Source organism: Rhopilema esculentum, chromosome 21 (assembly GCF_057945365.1).
Source record: "Rhopilema esculentum isolate cy_ngs chromosome 21, ASM5794536v1, whole genome shotgun sequence".
Taxonomy (NCBI): Eukaryota; Metazoa; Cnidaria; class Scyphozoa; order Rhizostomeae; family Rhizostomatidae; genus Rhopilema; species Rhopilema esculentum.
Window position 1 is genome coordinate 4,100,795 of NC_142835.1, and position 22,820 is coordinate 4,123,614.

At 37.6% G+C, this 22,820-nt stretch overlaps 1 protein-coding gene across 2 annotated transcripts; it reads left to right on the forward strand.

Annotated features, from left to right (window-relative positions):
- Positions 1 to 1,942: 1,942 nt before the first annotated feature.
- Positions 1,943 to 22,820, forward strand: LOC135684788 (uncharacterized). Of its 2 annotated transcripts, XM_065200445.2 has the most exons (21): positions 1,943 to 2,467; positions 6,451 to 6,517; positions 6,829 to 6,893; positions 8,278 to 8,544; positions 8,921 to 9,220; positions 9,419 to 9,613; positions 9,970 to 10,746; positions 11,140 to 11,532; positions 12,153 to 12,572; positions 13,155 to 13,565; positions 14,131 to 14,271; positions 14,563 to 14,703; positions 15,373 to 15,780; positions 16,194 to 16,424; positions 16,816 to 17,211; positions 17,734 to 18,123; positions 18,600 to 19,013; positions 19,341 to 19,502; positions 19,701 to 19,997; positions 20,367 to 20,964; positions 21,381 to 22,820. In XM_065200445.2, exons 1-21 carry the CDS (start codon positions 2,392 to 2,394, stop codon positions 21,655 to 21,657), a joined length of 6,426 nt encoding a protein of 2,141 aa, XP_065056517.2. In that variant the 5' UTR covers positions 1,943 to 2,391; the 3' UTR covers positions 21,658 to 22,820. The 2 variants fall into 2 exon arrangements, with proteins under 2 accessions (XP_065056517.2, XP_065056518.2); XM_065200446.2 differs by lacking the exon at positions 16,816 to 17,211 and having other exon boundaries at positions 1,951 to 2,467; positions 21,381 to 22,813.

Here is a 22,820-nt window from a genome sequence, read left to right on the forward strand (position 1 = left end):
ACAGGCTGAATATTTTATGTGGTTTTATGTGTACATAGATTTTGAGCTAATCCAATTAAAAAAAGATCATGCTTAGGTGCTTGGAACGAAAACTTTTGTAAACATCGATATGTTTCCCCTGTTGCTTTGTTACGCGATCAGTGAATGTGGGATCAAGAGTTCTTTGCAGCAGGGTCACCAAGGTCATTCACTATTGGCAAGAGTCCTTAACTGAGTCGCATAGCCGTCTGTCTCAAGGAGTCGACATTGAGGCGGTCCATCGGGGTGCTATAACGTTTGCTTCTGGTACGGGAGCTATAACGGGAGAACAACCTTACCATGGAAAGGTCCCCTTCATGTACATCAACACAAAACTCAGGCGACGCAGTAAACTTTCGCAGAGTGTGCTTCCTTTGGCATAAGCGTTTTTGATACAAAATTTTATATGAAGGGAAGGGAAATACCAACCAATGCTATATAAAATGAAAAAAGTTTAGGGGAGAAGGGGGGTATTGGCAAGTCGAGTTGCGAGTACGGAGAATTGGTATACTGCTAAAAAGCTAGTTTAGGGGTGAAAGCTTCACGAGGTGAACTGCGAGTTTTGATCCTTAAACCCACCTGTGATTGCAAGTGAAAGCAATTTTGGGAGTATATATTTACTGAAATTGAAAAATTATATAAAGAAATTAAGAAATTGCGAGACGGAATAGTTTCTCCTCTTCGTCCAATCCCTCGCAGAAACATTTGCTTTTTTTAAGAACCAGCAAATTGAAGTTCACTGGCTGTTCTCCATTTTTAGAAAATCTGAGGCTAGATTGTTCTCGACTTGTTCTTAAATTATTAGTGTGTAAGCAGTGCAATTGCTAGCTACTGCGCTTTAGGGAGGTGTTCAGGGCCCGGTTGCCTAACAAAGTTGCTAGACATCCTTCATTTGGCGATTACTTTGAAAATTCATCGAAAAAGAATCTCTGCATTGGAGAAAATTCTCGTTTTTGAGACAAAACGTTGTTCAAAATTACATTTTAAAGAAGCGCAGCCTCAGCTTGTTCGTTATTTGTTCTTAACTTTTGACCAATTTTGAGGCTCGTGTTCTTATAAAACTGCTCTTATAAAGAAGTGTTTTTGATTTTAGACTAATCATGACTGTTGATGAATGAATCCCAGGGTCCGCGCCATCGGGGGGCCGGATTGGGCATGGCCCCCACTTTTTTGCGACGCAAGTAGTTTTAAAGCTACAGTGAAAGGAGTAAGAAGCCCACTACTTTTTTAGCCTTGCCCCCCCCACTTTCTAATTCGAGGCGCGGGCCCTGAACCCTGAATGCTTTCTCGTATGGTAGACCTTTCTCATAAGTAAAATCTAATAAAAACTGGATCTGTGTGCAGAGTCAGAGAGACTGCCTGTCTGGATGCCTGTTTGTGTGCAAATGCCTCTTTGACCGTGGTGAACACAAGCATCCTAACCTTAAATGAGTAATCGATACATATTAGCAAGGCTAGTAGTGCTTTCATCGTTTACCGTATTTATTTTCGTATTTACTGCTTTTATAAGGCGAATTTAGGATAAAATGCTATAGGGATTTGTGCAAGATTGGTGCAATGACCTATGATGCTATTCCCTTGTAGATAAGAAACAGCTCTACAATTTTAGTGTTCAAAGAGAAATTTAAAAACTTTTCCAGACCCAGCATACCCCCAAAGCACGATCCCTAGAAAAAAGCAGCAGTTATATGATTATTAATTTGGTATGCAACATTAACTTACAAGTTTTAATTCTTTTTTATAGCCCTTATTTTTCTGTGTGATTGGACTGATTACAAGTTAAAAATGAATTGAAAAGAATATTTGTTTCTGTTCCTGTCGCACTATACGTTGTCGCAATATCTCTTTCTATTCTTTTGAGAGAGCTGTCTGATACGAAATTATACGCATTAGTGAGTCGTGAAAGAGGTCAGGAACATTGCGACAAAAGATTAAGAAACGAACAATTTTCTGACAAGGGCCAGCTTTAGTTCCTTGTGTAACAATGTTCAGTTGTAAGCACACATCAATGTCGTTTGTTTTGATACTAGAATTTGCTGATAGTCATGAGACCACACGGCACCATTTAGTTGGTGCCAAAACGGGTACTTTGTTGAAGGGACAAAAAGAGTCCCGACCTTTTTTGTGTACAAGGCCAAGAAATGTGCAAACCAAATCTTGACTACGGAGGTTCCATTGATGTAGCAGAGACCGATCTCTCCCCTGTTTACCCCCGTCTTTCTGCTATGACACAGTCGTTGCTGGAGAGAAACATCAAAAGATTAACAGTATTTTCCGACTGTTTATGTTAGCGCCATCAACAGTATAAAGAACAAGCCTCGAGCGCTAACAAGCAGTTAATCAGTGCGATTTCCTTGCGAACCAGTCTGCAAGATGGCAGCAGTAGGAATCGTTGCAGTCCTGTTCTTCGTTCATCTCTTTGGGGAATTCTCCTGCATAAATGCATCAGGTAAGTTGCAACAAATAAAATTTGATTAGTCATTCATTGTTTATATGATTTGTTTACCTGTTTCCATTTTTATCGAATTATGCGAATTTCCGTACTACTTATATTTATGTAGACAAAGGGCATTTGTCCTCTTTGTGAAATGCTTCAGATTGTGGTTGCATTTCGTGAAGTAAAGCCAAATTCCCTCAAATTCTTTTCACTATTTCTATACGGGTACGTACTAATTGTAATTTGTTTGGATTTGTCATTTCAAACTATGGTTACTAATAAAGGGGGCAGACAACAGAGGGTTTAATCAAGACAATGAATGACCTCCCTAGGTACAGCTATTTTAGTGCTTCGTTATTCAGGCACCCCATAACCCCAGGTAGTAGGTGCTCTTGAATTTTTGGTTGGGGTTTCTACAACTTTGGGAAAATGTTTTATTATTTACGCTCTCAAAGATGATCCAAGTTTTCTATTGTTTTTGGAACATTTGTTTCTCATTCCAATATCAATTATAACAGTAAATTACACAAAAATTTTAGCTGCAGAAGATTCATATGAAACACAGCTATTTCTGAGAATAACGACGCTGTAGTGCCCTGTTTATAACATCACTAGGCGTGGTCTTGCCCGAGAGGCAAAAAGGCTATCTTCGCCCTGACCCTTTCATATAAGCTGAAGAAATTACGGGATGTTTCTACGACAATTGAATCTAGAATCATTTTTATAAGTTTAGAATTGCAATCACAGACAGGGATGTAGACTGACCTAACCGACGTAAAATAACTGCCAAAAATGCTTCTTGATTCCAACTGGTGTAAACTTCAGGTTGTCGATTGATTAAGTAGAATCAAGATCTTGATAGATTCTAGTGCTTCAAGTTTAAAAAGTTTCAGGGCCAATGACATCGAAACTCAAAAATCCAAAAAGTGAAACCCCTCCAAGAAATTACCAGTGCCTTCCAAGAATCGATGGTATCCGCTGCCTCAAGCATTCATGCCAGCCAAAAACTACCCTGGGTACCAGAGCCTTGTGAATCCGGGGATAAAGTGTTGTAGACGGCTGCGGTGGCAAAGATTGAGCTTCTGAGACTAGATAATGGAGACTTTGACACCCAGGGTAGCCAAAAACCTCCACCGCAGACGTCAGGGAAGAAAGTATTTTGAGGCAATGAGCACCACTGTCGTTTCTATTGCTTATAACGATAGAGTATATATCAAAAGGAACACAAGGGAGATTTTCGCAAGGGAGATTTTACTTTTCAGCCGGTCAGTATTCGCCCGAGGCTTCGTATTTGAAAAGCCTTAGGAAAGAATCGAAGGTTACTGTTTCAGTTTGGTAGCTACAATGATTGAAAGGACAGGAAGGTTTTCCAAAGACTCAACACAACAATTTTGGTAAAGCCCGTAGATATTTATATTTCGGTATTTTGATATCCTATAATGACTATTACAGATCGTGCAATTGAAACAAGGCCTGCTTTTGCCTGTCTGTTCCAACTCATGTCTATTAATAGTATTATCGGTCAAATTTTTACTTTTCTTCTATATTTAAGTTAATTTATTTCTTGAGCCGTTATCTTCCACATCGGACGAGGGTAGCGAATTCAGGCATTAACGAATTACTTTGATTTCTTTACAACTATTAACCTGAGCCATGCAAATGTTAATCAAAGAATAGGGTCCAGTGGGGGTTTTCCTGTATTAATAATTGAATTGAATAGCGGTCGTTTTCCTTCCGGAGTGAATATTGAAGTGGATGGTGATGAAATGCAGTACATTTCCCCTACGTTTTGTCGTTATGTTGGAATCGGGGTGCATTCAGATATACTAGTGCCTTTTTATTTGTTTCCATATCACCCTTTCCAAACCGAAAAGTGTTATGTCTCCGTTGTAGGGTGATTATATGGTGGGTTTAGCTTATGAAAATCGGAGCTGTCTAGTTTCCATAATGCTCGACCTGTTGACGTAATTAGTTTACTTTAACCCTAACCAGGGGTGGACTGGCCGGTCGGGCTACCGGGCGATCGCCCGGTGGGCCCTCCCAAAACTATTGCAATTTTCTCTTAATTTTGTTATTAAATGAAAACTCGTATTGTTTGGTAGGGACCCTCTTCTGTTGCCATAACACCGAGACTCTTTCAAGATTAGTGGACACAGAATGAATAAAAAGATCACTTTGCGGTATTTAAGTACTGAAAAACATTTTCCAAAATTTTTGGTCCCATGAAAAGAAGGAGAATCCTGGGCCCAGGACTCGCTGTCCCTAATGCAATAATACGTTATTTAACTGGAAGTTCCAAAATCTGATAAATTTTCTCTTCGGGCCCTCAGTTTAAATGTTTTCAATGAATTATAGGTTAAGGTGGTAAGGACATGACAATTTTTGTGACTCAATTTCTAGGAAGGCACATTATTTTAATGCTAACCAATAAGATTTGGGAGTATAGATCAAAACAGCAGAAGGGCTCAACCCCCTCAGCTCTGACAAATTTTTGCTCCAGTACATCCACTCTTTGCTCCAGTATAAAATATGATTCGCCAAAGATCTTAGGCATAAAACATTGGTATTTACGCCAAATTTTGGTGTAATTCTTGGGAAAAATTTTGGCATAATTCCATTGGCGCGGTCTGACTGTGCTAGTTTTTTATCCGAAAATTTGCTGACGTGGCGAAAACCATGCGAGATTTACCCTGACGAATTTTCAAAATAACAGGCCCGTAGGCACTGGGACCAGGGGGAGGGGGGGGGGCAATGCCTCCTCCTAATAATTTGCGTAAATTGTGTTCGAAGATCTTATAAGCGCAGTATTTCGTAAGACAGGTAAAGAAAAAGCTATATTTCTATCCATGCTATATTTCTTATAAGCGCAGTATCACAAATGTCTCCCATTGTAAATTGAACAAAAAAAAGAAACGAGATACAACTGGAAGACTTAGATGCATTACAAGCTTTATGCTCATAGAAATGTAAACATGAATTGATATCTAAACATAGAAAGGAATGACTCGTTTTTCTTGAAAGTTTCTTACTGATAACTTTTATTTACGGTCTTCAATTGACAAGACATAGGTTTTTTGTAATTGCATTTCAAATTTGTTCAAAGTTATGAGTGTCGAAAATGCTGGGTTTGTCGCTATAAGTTGAAAATAAGATCTTGGCTTTGTGGTAATTGGAAACTATTAGGGGGTGGGGAATTATTGTAAATGAAAGCTTACGTGTATTGCCTAGGATCTTCCTTCCGACAACCTTATGTGGCAAGTATTCTAGATGCATTTCTCACCATCCCTATAATGTCATATTTCGGAAAGGTGACCCCTCTAAATACCATTTGCCATTTTTTATCACTGAGGCTCCCTTTTAAAAGTCCTTCAGCTAGAAAACGATAATTTTTTCCCTCGCAATGTCATGATTTTCTCTTATCTCTTATCCCACGTCAGAATTGAATTTCCAGTGAAAATGATGCTGACCTGGACTAAGGATTGTAGATCCCCCTTGTAAATCTTTTACACTTACGCATACATCCCTGGTGGTTACTAATTAGAAATTAGAATTAATGACAATTAATCATTCTTATTTATGACTATCAGGTCGAGCAGTATGGAAACTAGACAATTCCGTGAAAATCACCCACAAAAGCTGTAGCATTAGCAACCTGTTTTGAAAGTTTCGGTAGCCTCATCTTCAAAAAACTGAATGCTGGCTGCACATTTCACGCGATGTGGTCTCGTCTAACACTGACCTTATAAGGTTCTCGTCTTCTAAGGGGCTGCACGCGCACATGTTTCACGAACTTTAGCAATGGAGACCATTCACACTCAAAGCATCACTGCGTTTTAAGCCTTTTCTTTTGTTTCGAAAGCTACAATTATTTCTTGAATGAAAAATTCTGCTCACAATCTTTCCTCAAAAATACTTTTAGATGATGCCTTTGGAAGTCAGTTCTCTCCAGAGGAAATTTTTGATTTAGCAACATTAACTAATTCTTTTAATTTCAGTTAAATGTAGTCAAGGAGGAAAAGAATTTCGTCCAGGGCAATGGATAAAGAAAGATTGCAATAAATGGTATCCTGTATTTCCTACTTCTGGTTCTGACTTCTTGTTTCTTACTTCTTTTGAACGCGTTATTCTTATATTTAGCCAAAATCATCAAATACTGCTTTGTTTTACAATACTTCTATGCGATAGATAAATAAGAGAAAACGATCATCTTGCCATTCCAACTTTTCAAAATATCTGATTTAACATTTATCTTTTATGAAAAATGAGATGGTTTCTTTTTAATTCATTATAAAAAAGATTCTCAGCGCCATTAGTGATATAGCGATCAAATATCAATTTATTATTTTGTATGAACTTACTGCTCAATTTCTTAGCTACTGTCTACAACATGGTGACTGGTTATGCACCGAAAAGCTTTGCAGTCGATCAAAGTTTGAAGGTGAGACAATCAAAGTATATATTTTATCATATTATATTTGGAAGTATTAAACTATATTTTATTATTATACAGTATTTTATTTTATTATATTATATTATATTATATTATATTATATTATATTATATTATATTATATTATATTATATTATATTATATTATATTATATTATATTATATTATATTATATTATATTATATTGTATTATATTATATTATATTATATTATATTATATTATATTATATTATATTATATTATATTATATTATATTATATTATATTATATTACATTATATCATATTACATTTTATCATATGTTAGGTTTTGCAAAATTAAATAATTGCTGTTAGCATTAAATAAGTACACTTTCATATAAAGCACAGTCCAGGAATTCTGACCATATTTCCGAATGCTGCAGCCGTGAGAACGAAGGGTCACCAAAATTCGGAATGGTAAACCAAAAACTGGCAACACTTCAACTTCTACCGCACAATTTTTAGATGTTTTAGATGACCTACTAATTACACGGAAACCAAACCAACTTTCAATGCGCATTTTTCCTAAACAGCTTATCATTTAAAGATAAAAGTTGGAAAAATTTTACCGTTTTTTGTCAGCATCTGTGCTGCCAGAAATTGTGCTGCTGTCTTTGCCAGAAATTTATCATATCTTTCACAATAATGGACGCACGTCAACTAGCTCTAACAATGACCTCATTTATAATGTCTCATTTTAGTTATCTCCCACTTGTGTGGATGTTCCACGATAGAAAAAATATAAAATAAACAGGAACGTGTTTTTCGAATCATATGCAAAGATAGCACCTCCAATTTTGATCAATTATTAGCTAAAGCATAATCAGCCTCTATTCACCAGAGGAGTTTACAACTGCTCTTAATCGATGTTTATAAAACTGTCAATAACTTGAATCCAACATTAATGGACGGTGATTTTGTTACTAGTAACCTAAAATATGAACTTCAAACAATCAGCGACATTATTTTGTCCCGTGCAAGAACAACAACTTATGGCACAGAGACCATTAGATTTATTGGCAAAAAATATGACAAAGGCTACCTACTGAAATCAAAGAGTCCCAATCACTTTATATTTTTGAATGAAACATAAAATCTTTAGAAAACTTCGAGTGCAGCTGTAGATTGTGTAAAACATTTAGTGTACATTTAGGCTTTTTATAAATAATTACGTTTCATTTTTGTTGTCAATAGCTGGCTTAAGTTGGCTTAATGCTAGATCTCGTTAAGAACTGTGAATATACTATTCATTATTATTATTATGTCAATGATCCTGATGATTTAAGATGGAACGACCGTTATATTGATATCATTTCATTACATCATATGATCATATCCATCATTTGCCTTTTTAGGAATTCAGCTTACACCAAGGCGACGAGTCACTATCAAAAGAGGAAGTGAGATTTATGTGTTGTGCAGAAGTGAAAGGAAAACATCACGTTTCACTTGGTTTGTTGATGGTCACATGATTACGTCACCGTACAAAGTAGCTACGGATGGGAGATCTGGGGAAAGCGTATTACTTCTGACGTCTCACGATTTTAGCGGCGAGTTTGCCTACATCACTTGCTTTGTACCACCCTTCACACCAAAGCGGGTTAAAGTGAATTTGGCTACGGGTGAGTATTTGGGTTATCCTGCTAACAGCGTCCTGAATTTACCAGCAAATATCTCCAAGACTTTTCAAGACTGCTATTCACAATCAGATATGCCATTATCAACTTATTTCAGTTGCTAAAACCAGTCTTTTGAAGCATTTCTGATGCTAGACTCAATACCTCCCCCAGTCTACCTGACGCTGTACATAAGCACAACATTGTAATAGCCAGATCTGATTGGATTTAATTAAAATGTCGTTTTTTTTGCTGCACTTTTTTTACTGTGTTTTTACATCCAAATGAGCTGATAAAAATATTTTGAGTTTCATTTTCAATATTGACAGAGAATGTACTCACTGAAATAGAAATTTTTTTACATCAAAGTGATACTTTTCAGCATCAGATGTTCCAGCTGGATTTCCAGTTTTCAGTTCAAAACACCAAGTTATCGGAGCTAAACCTGGCGACAAAGTGAAGTTACATTGCAAGGTCGAAGGCCGTTCCCCAAAAACCATCACGTGGTTTAAGTTCCGTACTCTTATTGGACAAAACGCAAGCCACTCGTATGTTACTCCAGACGGTACACTTATCATATCGAAGGCTGAGAAATCGGATACCGGGTCATACAGGTGTATGGTTGTCAATGATGTTGGCGCTGGTCTGTCTCCGAATCCCGTAAAACTAGTCGTGAATTCAGGTAGTGTTTTTAGGCCAAAATACTGACTTTCTAAGATAAATGGATTCCAAGCCTTTCTTCTGATTTTAACTCAAGAAATTAGTTTAGGAAGCTTACGAACTGTCAGATATAAATATTATGTAGCTAATATTTTGCTAGAATTTTTTACATAAGCTCAAAAAATAAGTTTGAGAATTGTCAACTTCTTTAACTTTTCAGAGTTGAAAACATTAAATCCAATCAACGGCGGCTGGTGTGAGCCTCAGCGTTCAGAAAACTGCGACGTGAGTTGCATTGATGGCGTTCAGGTTGTCAAGCGTAAGTGTGCCTGCCCGAGACCGGTCCATGGTGGTACACCATGTGTAGGCTCATCTGAAGTAGCTGTGGAGTGTAACTTTGCTGGCTGTCCTCGAGGTATGAACCTTGACTGATTTGGAATAAAGAGTTTGCACTTTCAGCCTTTCAAGTAACCTGGCATTTGAAAGTGAAGGAATACGTCAATTTGTGTAGTACGCTATTCTAGTTCAACTTATAGGCATTTTGCCCTGAAAATTAATATGAAATTAAGCCTGATTGGCCCGTCTGGTACAATAACAACGTGTTTTGTTGCAGTTGCATAAAGACGTATGAAAACCCCCTCGCTATGGTAAAAACATTTTTTTGCGAACTCATAACTTCTGCATGATTCATGAAATTGTTTTCTATTAAATTCAGTGTTTTCTATTAAATTCCTGCGCCATTTCACGTATGTAACCTGTTTCGTGTTGCAGACGTAACATTGGCTGGGGAGATATCAGTTGGTACAATGACAAATGACGATGTGACCCAAGGCTCTTGTTTGCATATCGGAGTAGTGAAAAATGATGAAAGTTGCAGCAAAGATATGTGCAAAACAGTGTCTACGATGACGACCAGGGATATCAAAATCTATGAACGCAATGGGAAAGACAACTACCTCCTATATTCCATGGTTCTAAAAGATGTCATTGGGAGTTTTGAAATTGGGTCTCTGATTCAGTTGGGACATTGCGATGAATACAGATCTGCAAACAAAATACTCAAGAAAGATAGCAAAACAGATTCAACGATTTTCTCTGAGTTTTTCAGTGTTCAGCAGAATTGTACATACATCCAGCTAAACATGAAAGCACATTTTGAAGAGAAGCTTCAATCATTTCGGGGCGTTTTGAGCCTTAGGCCATCCTTGAAAGCAATTCCAGATCACTCCTGTTTGCATATTTCAATATGGTATGATGTTTCTTGTCATGGTCCTTTCGACTGCGTTCCGTTGATGACAACAACATCGAAGTCTTTCAGATATCAAGGCAACAGTATCCTTTACAATGCTATAATACCTAAGCGGCTGGATGTAGGCGATTACCTAGTGCAAGCAACTCTACAAGTTGACCGTTGTGCTGACAATGGAGATTCTAAGGTCGGTGACTACATGACCTTGAAGAAGCAACGCATATTTGTTACAGAGTCATCAAATGATTACGAGGTTGACTTAACACTTGACAAAAGGAGGCTTGAGGGTAGAATAAAAGGTTAGTTTATTTGAGCCGTTATTGCCTGCTTCTTCTTTTCCATTTGAATTTTCCTATTTTTCTTTTTGCACTTTATATCTTTCTATTTCTTTTTCCCTCAATCACTGTCTGCGGCAGGAGCATGGGATAATGTTATGACGAGGAAGCCTAACGAAAAGGGGCCTCATTTTAGTACTTTTCATAAAGAATAATACTGGAAGAAATTGCAGGTCCCATGTCCCTAGGAGCTCAGAATGCTACTCTGCCGCCTAGCACTGAAGGTATGCTGAAAGAATGCTTGCATGTAGCATGTCTTAAAACAGTTAAACCCACATCTAACCAAAGCTTATCAAATGGCACCCCTTCAAAAACATTTCTGTTTCTGTTTTGCTTAACTGGATGTCTTTTCTGCAGATGTGTGGGTCAGTGGAACGGTCTCTTTGCCGGGCTACTCTAAATATGAAATCGAGGCAAGGTCGTGTCTCACAATAAAAATCCGCGAAATTTACAAGTGCAACGAATCCGAAGGATGCCGAAATCCATACGTTGCTGAAAGGAGAGCACTGGGCATCGGTTACGTTGCTGCATCTCAGTTTTCATACGATGTTAAATTCAGTGATGTCAAGGGGAGTAAATTTGTCGTGAGTGGAATTCTAAATCTTGGCTGGTGTAAACACTTTGTGAAAGGCAAAAGGAGCCTTAAGAAGGGAGACTATCAAACAGCCGAGTCAACTGTCGCATCTCTGAGTGAACACCAGAGCCAAATTAATATTCCATTGAAAATGGAAGAATTCCCAGCTTCTAAAGGTAATATAAATACTTCATTTCTTCTTATGTTCCTTCGTTATGTTCCTTACCGTATTTCCTTCTTTGAAAACTGATGCAGCATTTATCGGCAGGAGGAATATTATAGACGGTCCAGTAAGTAATCCAATAATTAGACTGAGAGACTTTCTCGACAGAGCAAACATTCAACTGAACGACCAGTTGTCTGGATATCGCGTTCAGTGTGACACACGGGAGTTGCAACTAAGAACTGTCCTGCTCTTCAAGACCAAACTGAACAACTAGATGATTTATAACGAAAACACTTGGAGTTTTTTATTACATCAAAAAGGTTTTTAGGCTTTCCACGATGAGAAAGTGGGCCTTGATTTTTTTTATGTACGTTAGGATACTTTGGACAGAACGCTCTTTAAACTTTGTTTTCGTTGCACTCTGTGCAGTTTTTTCTTATAAAGCGCCCCTGTGGCATTTGCGGTGTCTATTAGAGGGCTGCGTATATAAGAGAGGTGTCGCTGTAATGTAACGAAACTACCTTCTGAGATTCTTCATCTATCAACTTACTTGCTTGCATATTACAGTAACGATTATAAATTTACCTTATTTGAAGTTGTTTTAACCGAAACCTGTTGCTATATTTGTAGGTAAAAAAGAATACCTTATAAATGGAGAGCTCAAACTGGAATCGGTTACACCTGACATGCTCAAGAATTCCTGCTTAAAAGTCATCCTTGCAACTGAGAAATGCCTGGCTGGTGAAGAATGCAACAAGAAACCTTTCAAAACAGAAGTATTCGAAAACCTACAATTCTCACCAAGACAGACCATTCATTTTAAAATACATTACAAGAAAGTTTCAAATATAAATAGCGTGTATCTGTTTGTGATATTTAATAATGGCTGGTGCAGCAAAGGAGTAGAAGATTCGAAGTCAATACAGGGTGCTGATCTTATTGGCGATTTCGCAGTGAAAACTGAAGGAGATATTGGAACTTTGGTGTTGAAAAAACAGAAGGATATTCGCTTTATTGAAGGACCATTTGCACGTGCTGAGATTGGGCAAGGTTAGTATTTTTCAGCCAAAATGTAGTGACTGATCTGATCATTCTGCATGGAACGGAAATCAACAGCGGTAATCAAATGTGCATTATTTTATAGTTCTGCTAGTATTCAGTGGGAAGTTAAATCCACTACCAGTATTCATTGATAACATTTTAATAATCAGGAAAGTTAAATTTTTCAATTCGAGCTTTCGTTTTTCTAAAATGAAGTACAACTTGGGTATTTGTATAGTGTTTGAATGGCAGACTAAGTTTATTCAAGCTTTCAACTATTTCAATGATTCTAAACCATACACGAAGCTTAAATATGTTCTAAAATGTTTGCTTTTTTCAAAGCCATTTTTCAATTTTGTACCACAAAAAGAGTGTTTACACATAGCTTTCTAAACACAATAAAAATTACTGTAGTTTTGATCTGAAACAATCTTTATCGTGTTGTTAGTTGGTTTTTCCTTTTGTAAGGGCTGGAAGTCAACCTTTAGGCTACGTTATGTATGAATAATCCAAATCTTAGGGATATTTTCCCTGTGAAAGGAAGCTTTCTCATATCATCCTAGTGCATAACAGTTTTGGCTTTCTTTGCAGATTCCATTATCGTCAAAGGGAATATTGTGTTGCCATTAAACTATCCTAGTTCACAAATTGAAGAGTCATCCTGCCTAATCGTAACTGTCCGAGATTCCAGAACATGTGAAAAAAATAAAATCTGCCCAGATTCACCTATTGCTAAAAATATCTTCAAAAACATTGGTATTACGTCAAAAAACACAATTGCATATGAACTTACCGTCAGTCCCAAACTGAAGCCAAACATCGACTACCTGTTTGAAGCTGTCCTAAACAAGGGATGGTGCTCTGAAGGTTCAACAAACAGAAAGTGGATACAGGATGGTGATCTTTTCAATACGGTTGACGCTCGATTCGAAAACACTGATGTCACGGCTGTACTTCAAAATATTGTTCTCAAAGTTTTCAGGGACTACGATAAAGAAAAAGGTAACTTGGATTAATGCTATGCTTCGTTTATACTTCTAATTATACTGTCTACTTCAATAAACTGTTGTGTAGCATTCACACAGTAGGAACATACATACATTGGAAACGAATCATTATCAGAATAGAAAAGACTTGGTAAGAGTTATCAAACCAGTAAAGGTTTATACCTACATTTCAGTCTACATTCCAAAGTAGGTGAATAAATCACCAGATCTCAAACTGGTTCTAAAACAATGTGAAAGCAGTAAGGAGATCAATAATTTTACCTCACAACTTTTGCTCATACTTCAATAGCTTTCAGTTACAGATCTCCAATAATCTACTAATTTTTCAACATTTAAGTCTAAAATTTTTTCAATTTAATACAGAAGGTTAATAAATGTGATATCCTTCTCTTTTTTACAATTTATAATAGAACAGATAAATTTTGAATTTTTGGAGAAATTGTGCACCTTTTCGCAGAAGGTCTGCGTTTTTTAAAAAAAAAACCAAAAACTTTACTAAATGAATTTATAGCAATTTATTTTCAACGCTGTTTTTCCTAAATATTTGATGATATTCGTAGAAAAATGCATTCTTCGATGTCCCAAAATTCTTGATCCAGTTTGTGCAAGTGACAACAAAACTTATAATAGTTTATGCGATATGGAAACTGAGTCTTGTCTGCGTGGCTCAAGTCTTGAGATGGTTCACAAAGGAGAATGTGGTAAGTTGAAAACTTGCGAATATTTTTCTGTAATTATGTAAGTTGCTGAATAACTGTTTGATCAACATGAAAAATAGGGTGCATATACAAAAGCAGTTACTTATGTCCAGTTTCCGGTCTTTTGAGAAAAATTTACTTGATTCCATTTTATTTTACAGCCTTTTGTATAGAGCTGCGTTAACGCTGCATGTTCCTTTTTCAAGATAATTTCAAAATGGCTTTTAAAACCTTGTTCTTTACCGAGGGAAATCGAGGACATGTTGGCTAATTAAAAACAAATTTCAATTTTAGAAAAGTGCAGAAGAAACTGTTCTCGAATCATCGAGCCGATCTGTGCAAGAAATGGCAAAACCTATGACAACATATGCGTGATGAAGCGAGAGGCATGCTTTAACAACGCCTACTTAACATTCAGACACAATGGAATATGCGGTAAGTCAGATGCACCATATTCGACTAAATTGTGATATACAATTTTCTGTAAAGTTTATTGCAACATTGAATCTTTAACCGTTTTATAAAGACAAAATATTTGGGTCGAATAGTGCTAGTCTTATAAGTTCTTGCTCTTGCGTGAGTGTCAAAAAAACAGTAGACCAATAGTTGCAAGTTACAAAAAATGGAACTTAGAGAAAGAAGAAAAGATTTGGATCAAAAAGAGGCTAAATCTGGAGAAGAGGCTAGAGAAAATGACATGTCTCTGTGTGAAGAACAAGTGCTAAAATTGAGATACTCTAAACGCGATCCTAACCCGTACATGCTTGCCTTCACCCTTGAGCCATTTGTTTTACATCGTAGTATTCAACACAATATTTGTAAGGCTCTGTAAAATATCTAATCTGAAAACAGCACCGAATATTAGAAACACAACTTTTCGTCCGACATTATTTTATTGCTGCTTTCCTCGAAAGTGCCAACAGTAAAAATGCAACCCCGGAAAATACGGTCATTTGCTTCTCGTTGTCCTATTTCCTCGTTTGTCCTATGTCCTGTTTTCTCTTTGCTGTATTCCCTGCATTTTGCAATTGGGGATGTATAACTGTTGCCCTTTTGTTAAGTCTCTGCTATCTAATAAGGCTTAATTTGTATTGTATGTTGCAGGATCTGTTACAATGAGAGGCGAAGTAAGATTCCCAGCTGATGGCTCAATTCCTCAGGTTCCAGCTGGATCATGTATGATAATAAGAACTCGAAAATCCGTTTACTGCGATTTCCCAGAAACCTGTCCGGACTTTGAACTTGCGGAAGTCGTTAAAAGAAACATCACTGTTCCGTCCAATCGCAGAATCCCGTACGAAGTGATTATGAATCCAAGACCAAAATCAAGTGTTTATCTTATCGAAGTCGTGTTAAACAGGGGATGGTGCTCTGCAGACTCATATAACTCTCAGTGGATTCGAAACGATGACTTTTTCAACTACAGAGAACAACCTTTCGCTGTCAGGGGAGGTGAACCAATCTTCAAGGATGTTAAAGTTAAAAAGCTGACAAAACTGAAAGAAATTGAAGGTAGTGTTTCAGTTAAATTACTGTTTTGCATTGGTTTTTTGTACCAAAATGTTTACAGTTAAATCCCGCTCTGTCGTACCCCTGATTCTTTAAGTCAGACTAAATATTTATTCCAATCGGATTTCCCTACCTTATTCAAGTGAAAATTCGTACCAGATCACATCCTTATCTCTAGAAGGTTCTTATTAACCGGATTCAACCTTATCTTCTAATTTCCGATCTGCGAGTGTACTTCTAATAACCGTTGAAGCACTTTATTCTCTAAAGTTTCTTTGTCACTAGAGAAAACCCCATGTTTGAAGTACGCTTTTTTATGTTTCGTAACGAGAAGCTATACTCTGCGCAAGCCTTCTTTTTTGAGAAAATTTATTTTTCTTGGAAACGATGTTATTTCTTCCAAACTTTTATTTCAGACAAAATGCCAAGTGGCCTTATTGATCCATGCAAAATTTATAAATGCCCTTTCTATGCAAAATGCCAAGTGGAATTTGGTGAAGGGAGATGCACCTGTCCTTTGGCTTGTCCCGCCACAACAAAGCCAGTCTGCGGAAGTGACGATAAGACTTATGACAGCGAGTGTTCGCTGCAAAGTGAATCATGCATTCTGAAGAAGCTTCTTACAGTGAAATACACTGGTCCTTGCAGTAAGTACCCATGAGGCTTTTTACCTATGCCCCGCCACATTTCTTCACTGCTCAAGCTTATGTAAAAGTAAACAGGCCTAGCATTTTCTGCAACATATTATTGTAGAACGAGTTCAAGTTTATTTCCTTATAGTTTAAGGATTATTAAGTGATTATAAAGTAATAAATTCAGACATCATTCTAATATTCCAGGCGTCGCATGTTAATTCATGACTAGGGATGTCTACATAGCACACTGGTTTGGACATACAATTTAACGTCTACATATTTTTCGTCAACGTTGTCATGTTCTAAATACGAGAACTTACTACTTTCCATTAATACTGTAATGTTGACTGCGTTAACGTGACGTTTACACTACTTTCGTAAGCATGACATTATTCTTATACAGAAGACCCGACACTCACAATAACTGGAGATGTTTTAGTAGCCAACATTATACCGACTGTTCCAGAAGAATCCTGTCTCATTATAAGCATTCGGAAAGATGCAAAATGCTCCAACACGAAACAAAATTGTGACACTAAAACAATTAAACGGATCGTACAAAAGTTTGTCACGATTCCACCCAGCAACCGCATATACTTTCAGATGAGCCTCAACCCGAGGCCTCAAGCTGGGAACTACATAATCCATGCTGTATTCAATCGAGGCTGGTGTCCTAAATTATTCGATACAGAAACTATAAGAATTGGTGACTATTCTAATGACAAGGGGAAACAATTTGAGATCCCAGTATCCGGTAGCTTACAGTTGGACATTGTCATTTCGGCGTACATAAATGACGGTAACGACATTATGAACTTCTGTGTACAATTTGGATATGACAAGCTCTTAAGGTTTTGGCTTAATCTTAACAATGCTCCAATTCTCTGTTCCGGGCAATTTCTTATCTTCACATTTGCCAAAAACGGATCATAGAATTGGAATCTTCCAGTTGAAATTGGTCTGTTGTAGACAGAATAAGCTTGAATATTAAGAACAATTTAGGATACCACCGGAGGAGATCGACTATATGATGTTCTATGTTTTCTTTTGAGCTAATAGCCCCGTGGAGTACTGCGTTTATCAGAATTTTAGGCAGGATCTGCAATCCATTCGTAACACTTCCAAACGACTTTGTCTGTTTGAAAAAAGAAAAAAGTATTGTATAATTATTGAATTCCACTTTTGTTATGGTGGGAATTGGCTGTTGTGCGGCACTACCAGGTCTAAAAACAAATCAAGCAGCTGCGTGTGAGTTATGTGTTCTTTTCTCTTGCTGCGTCAGCTACTGATTGCATTCAAAGCATTACATCTTCTTTTCTAGTTGACAGAGATTCTGTGCTAGTTAAAGGTGAGGTCACTCTTGACAAAAACGAGCAAGATATTCCAAATGGATCCTGCCTTTCTATCAGTTTACATGAAAATCTTTCTTGCAAAAGAGTTGAGAATTGCAGCGAACAGCCTCTAATGCGATTCTATGTTAAGGGACTCGACAAACTGCCTTCCGACAAGATACCTTATGAAGCGACCATCAAACCAAGGCCTAAGCCTGGAAGCTATATTCTAAGTGTGGTATTGAACCGAGGCTGGTGTTCGGAGGGATCGAGTGAATGGATTCGAGACGGTGACCTCTTTTTGAACGAAGGGCAAAAGTTAGAGATTGGAGCAGCTGGAAGCGTCTATAAAGATGTTTCGATCACCAGATACTACCAAGGTCAATAATTAGTTATTTGTTGTTTAAGTTCCATAGTTTGATGGTTTTAGCACAGTATTATAAAGCCTCCATGTCAAAATTCTTCATCAATTCAACAAGTAGTTTGAGCTGCCGCTTTCTGTCATTTGAACTTTAACTCTGATTATGGTAATTGACAGACAAAAAAAATGTTAGCATATGGTAGGTTCCACCTGAAATCACTGAAGACTAATGCCTGAATTTGCCAGCAATTTTGGCTTTTTCACAGTGTGGTGCTATTTGAGTAGGCGAGCAATTTCGCAGATTCTCGCAAATAAACCAGGTAATGTTACACTATGTGAATCATTGCTGTGCTGTGTTTTCTTTTTGAATTTCAAGTCCATCATTTGTGTCCAATGTCTTAGCTTTTAATTGACTAAGCTTTTACTAGACGTTCTTCCACTCAGTTTAATTTGTTCAAACCATAATCCAAACATGATTTCTTTTCATGACCGTAGGACTGCCTTGCCCAATAAAAGACGGACGAAAGATTGCTGATGGTGAAGATGTAAACAATAATGGACATGGGTGCCAGGGGTGCCAGTGCAAAAATGGAACAATTGTGTGCAAATCTGTTGTCTGCCCGGTTACTAAATGTGACGATGGGCACTTTTCGATAGAAGACGGAGATTGCTGCCCTGTTTGCATCAAAAACCTTCAATGTATAAAGAAAGCAAAATCCTACTCAATTGGCCAGAAACATTTCAATCGGAAAGCGGGATATTGCGAAACATGCACATGCAATGTAACTGGGACTTTTACCTGCAAAAGAGAAACATGCCCAGCTCCAAGCTGCCGACGAGCATTTTTGATTAGCAGCTCTTGCTGCCCTGTTTGTCCGTCAGAAATCAAGTGCAAGGACCGACAGACTGGTAAGATTTGTCGGGTGACAGAAATATGCGTTCAGGGATGATCCCACTAGATATGATTGCCCTCCCCCTATTTTGCCGCAAGTACCAGCTTTGATCTTAGGCAGGGTTTTAGTACCTGAAAGTGGTGGTAATAGTATTTTCCTGAACGATAATTTGTGTAGATAAAACGTGTAGATAAAATGCTTTTTCCTTATCGCTTTTGTGCACGTTAGAACTAATAAAATGGTTCCTATCAAACAACTCATTGCTATAAACATGGTTTTACTCTGCAACCTTTTTTTCTAGTTTGCGTGTTATTCTCACAAATATGTACTATTTTTTCCTTAGCCATGCTTTATAAGGCGGGTGAGACTTGGCTCGGAGGTAAGGCCAACAGTTGCTCCAAATGCAAGTGCGTTGTGAAGCCAGAAAGCAGTGCAATTGGTTATATTGAATGCACCAAGCCAAGTTGTCCGAAGCTCAATTGTGTACAGCAAGTCTTTCCAAAGGGTATGTGTTTTAGTTAGTTTTGTTTACCCTAATGTTTCGTCCACTTCTGCTTTCGAGGGAAAACATTATTTGAAGTTTTTGCTATTTACAACATATTTCCAGCCATTTGAATTAAAGAGGAGAGGATTTATCCTTCATTCAATGTAGATGGTTTCATTAAGTCTTTTTGATGCTAAATTTTCATAACCTAATTTTCAGGGTACTGCTGTCCAGTCTGTCTTAAAGAAAATGCAAATGGTCCGTTCAAGGAAGAGGATGTCAGTTACCTCAAGGCTCTCATATTCAACGAAGTAGTTTCCTCAGAAATATCATGCTCCGACCCAGCTACAGGGGCAATTTTCAATGAAGGCGAACGATGGAGGTACAGGTGCATGAATTATGAATGCTCAAGGTCAGGAATCCAGTCATTGCCCGTCAAATGTCCATACTTGACATGTCCAAAAGCCTATCAAGTGAAAAAGTTTGGTGAATGTTGCGCGACCTGTAGCCCAGAATGTAAGTACAACGTTGAAAATTCAGATAAAGACAAAGAAGCATGCAGTTTTAAAGAAAAAATACATTTCATGCATGTTCCTGGGATATATAGGGAATTCTTTTTGAAAATAACCGTTTTTGTTGAAGAAACATTGTCATCTTTGTTACTCAGTCTTCTCATTTACCTAGTGATTGCATTAAGGGTAAGACTCGTAAGAGATTAAGTGTGAATTGTCACTTAAACCCTTTTTATTCTACACACGAAAGTTTGTACAGCACAGTCTATGCGGCATTGAGGACTATCAAACTGGCAGATAAATAGTATATAAATAGTCTTTAGCTCAGTGTCATTAGTCGCCATTGTGTAACTTCTAGACCCTTGAATTTTAGGCCTCCCAAAGCTTCTCTGTACAAGCGAAGCAATTATCTTAGTGGTGCCCAAAACATTTTTGCCGCATACAAAGGCAACTGAACTTGTTTTTGGCAACGGTGACTGCGTTGCAAGGGGTAATTCCACTCACTTGGTGCTAAAGGCCGGATTGCACAATTGTGGAACGAGGCAGGACAGTGGTAATGGGATGTTCTTCAATTATACTAACCTAGCGTATACCCGCGAGGACAAAAATGCGGTTATCTCGCGTGTTCGACTGGTGAAGATTCCAGTAGCGTGTACGCTTCCAGCACAAACAGCCAGTGTCATGTCGAGGCAGTTTATGAAGAGAAACCGTCCTGCGTCTGTTGTTAATCCCATACCAGAAGATACCGGGCCAATTGAAGCTTATGATATTTTCATGAAAGTCACAGATGAGAATGGAGTTGAGAAAGCTCCGGGAAAGGCAATTGAGTTTGACAGCCCCGAACGAGTTTACATAGAGATAGATGGAAGCGGGCTCAAAGAGAACAATCTCACTGTCAGGGCAGACTATTGCTACCTAACGCCAACCCCAGGACCAAAGAGCGAAGTTAACTATACTATCATCAAAGACGGGTAAGATTCCCATCTACCTTCTATTGTATATACATTCAGTACAAACCTTAATTTCCTAATAATACCTGATGTATAGGTACTTCAGTATCTCATTTTGATCTGCATCTCTAAGACCTTTTTTTTAAAAGAAGGCTATTTTTCTCTGTTTCCTTTCAACCAAAGAAGGCATATAACAAATACATGATGACCATGGGATATTTTCCTAATATTGTGTTTTGCCTTGAGGTAATTTAAAACTTGATTTCCATAAACTTCCATTGGAATCGTTAAAGCTTTTCTCCCCACTCCTACCTCATTCGTGTAATTCGTAAAATTCAAACCGAATTTCTAATTCGAACCAGTTCTCTTTTGCAATATCTTCCCTGCATTTGGACGTCACTTTGTCGCTAATTCATTGAGGTTATTTCATTTTTCAGTTGTGCTGTTGATCCAACCGTCGTGTTCCAAGAAACCACTGGAACCGGTCAGAGGTTCTCCTTTAGGTCACTCGTGTTTGCCAACCCAAAAATGCCGGGATTCTATCTACATTGTGACAGCGTCACATGCCCAGTTGGCGATGTCAAGTGTAGAAAAGGCTGTCGCCAAAGAAGAGCATTAGCTTCACATAAGGATGAGTTAAAGTTTATCATGCGCAAGAAGAAGACTGATCATAAAAGAGTCATGAAACTCACCTTACATGTGATGGTGGGCTGATTTGCGTGTTTCTTTAGTGACTATTGTTAAGAATACACTGTACCTACTGCTTTAGAGCTTTTTAATATTCGGAAGATAGTTTTTATGCTTCAGTAGAACTGAAATAGTTAAGTCATAAATAAGGCTAGTTAGCGATAGCGAAATATCTCTGTTTAAGGAGGTTCGGGTAGATTACGAGGGGTAAGAGAGGTTTGGGTACTATGACCTCTAGATTCTTATGTAAAAAGTGCAACACTCTTGGTGTTTGGAAGGTCTGAGACGCCTAAAGCTTGCTTTAATTCCTTTAGAAAGACAAGAAAAAGGAATTCTATTAAGAGAGTAATCCTACTAAGAACTGTTTGGAAGCCATTGCTTCTTCGGAAGAATATTACGGGCAAAAAGGTATACACCACTAGAATCCGTTGCTTTTACATAAAGGCTTGCAATGTGCTTTTCCTGAAAGGTCCATCTTTGGCATTTTAAACTACTCATTTTGCCATATCCGTTATCATTACTTCAAATTTTTAGCTTTATGGTATTAGAAATTATTTAATCTTCACAATGTTTCGTTATCTTAATATCACGTCGTCTAGCCCTAAAGAAACCTTGCATCATTGCGAACAAAACGTTCCTTTGTGTTCACGTGTTTCTTAAAGGCCCAAACATAATGCTGCAACAGCCTTGGATCATGTTGTTGCGCAAAATTAGAGCAATAAATCGATCCATCATTTGCTGAAGATTCTTACAGCATTTTGATTTAAACAAGAATAAATAGAAATCCAAAAGATGTTGTTTCTTTGAGAGACCTTTCGCTCGTTTGGTTTTATCAACCTATCTTGCAGCTGCACATAGAGTTACTACAAAAGCTGTTGCATTGACATTTGTCCATTGAATATCGACTCCTTTTCTAATATATCTAATACCATAATAAAAGTTCTTAATACGTAATGATAACCACATTTGTTAGCATTCATATTCGAATTCTTTGTATTTATATCAGCGATAATATTTTTATGTAGCAATCAAATCAGTAGACTTCTGTCCGAGTTCCAAGAATACTTGTAGTTAATAAAAGATTCTTGAAAAAAACTGCGTCTTTCAAAACTGATTTTGAAAGCCTTTTCTGTCAGCTTGTCCTTAATGCTCACTGTGCTAAAGACCGCAATTGAGATTGCGATACCGTT

Coding starts and splice junctions, on each gene's coding strand:
- LOC135684788 (XM_065200445.2), top strand. CDS start 2,392: ATGGCAGCAGTAGGAATCGTTGCAGTCCTGTTCTTCGTTCATCTCTTT. Junction 16,425..16,815: donor GAAATACACTGGTCCTTGCA/GTAAGTACCCAT, acceptor ATTCTTATACAG/AAGACCCGACACTCACAATA. Junction 19,998..20,366: donor CGCGACCTGTAGCCCAGAAT/GTAAGTACAACG, acceptor CTTGAATTTTAG/GCCTCCCAAAGCTTCTCTGT.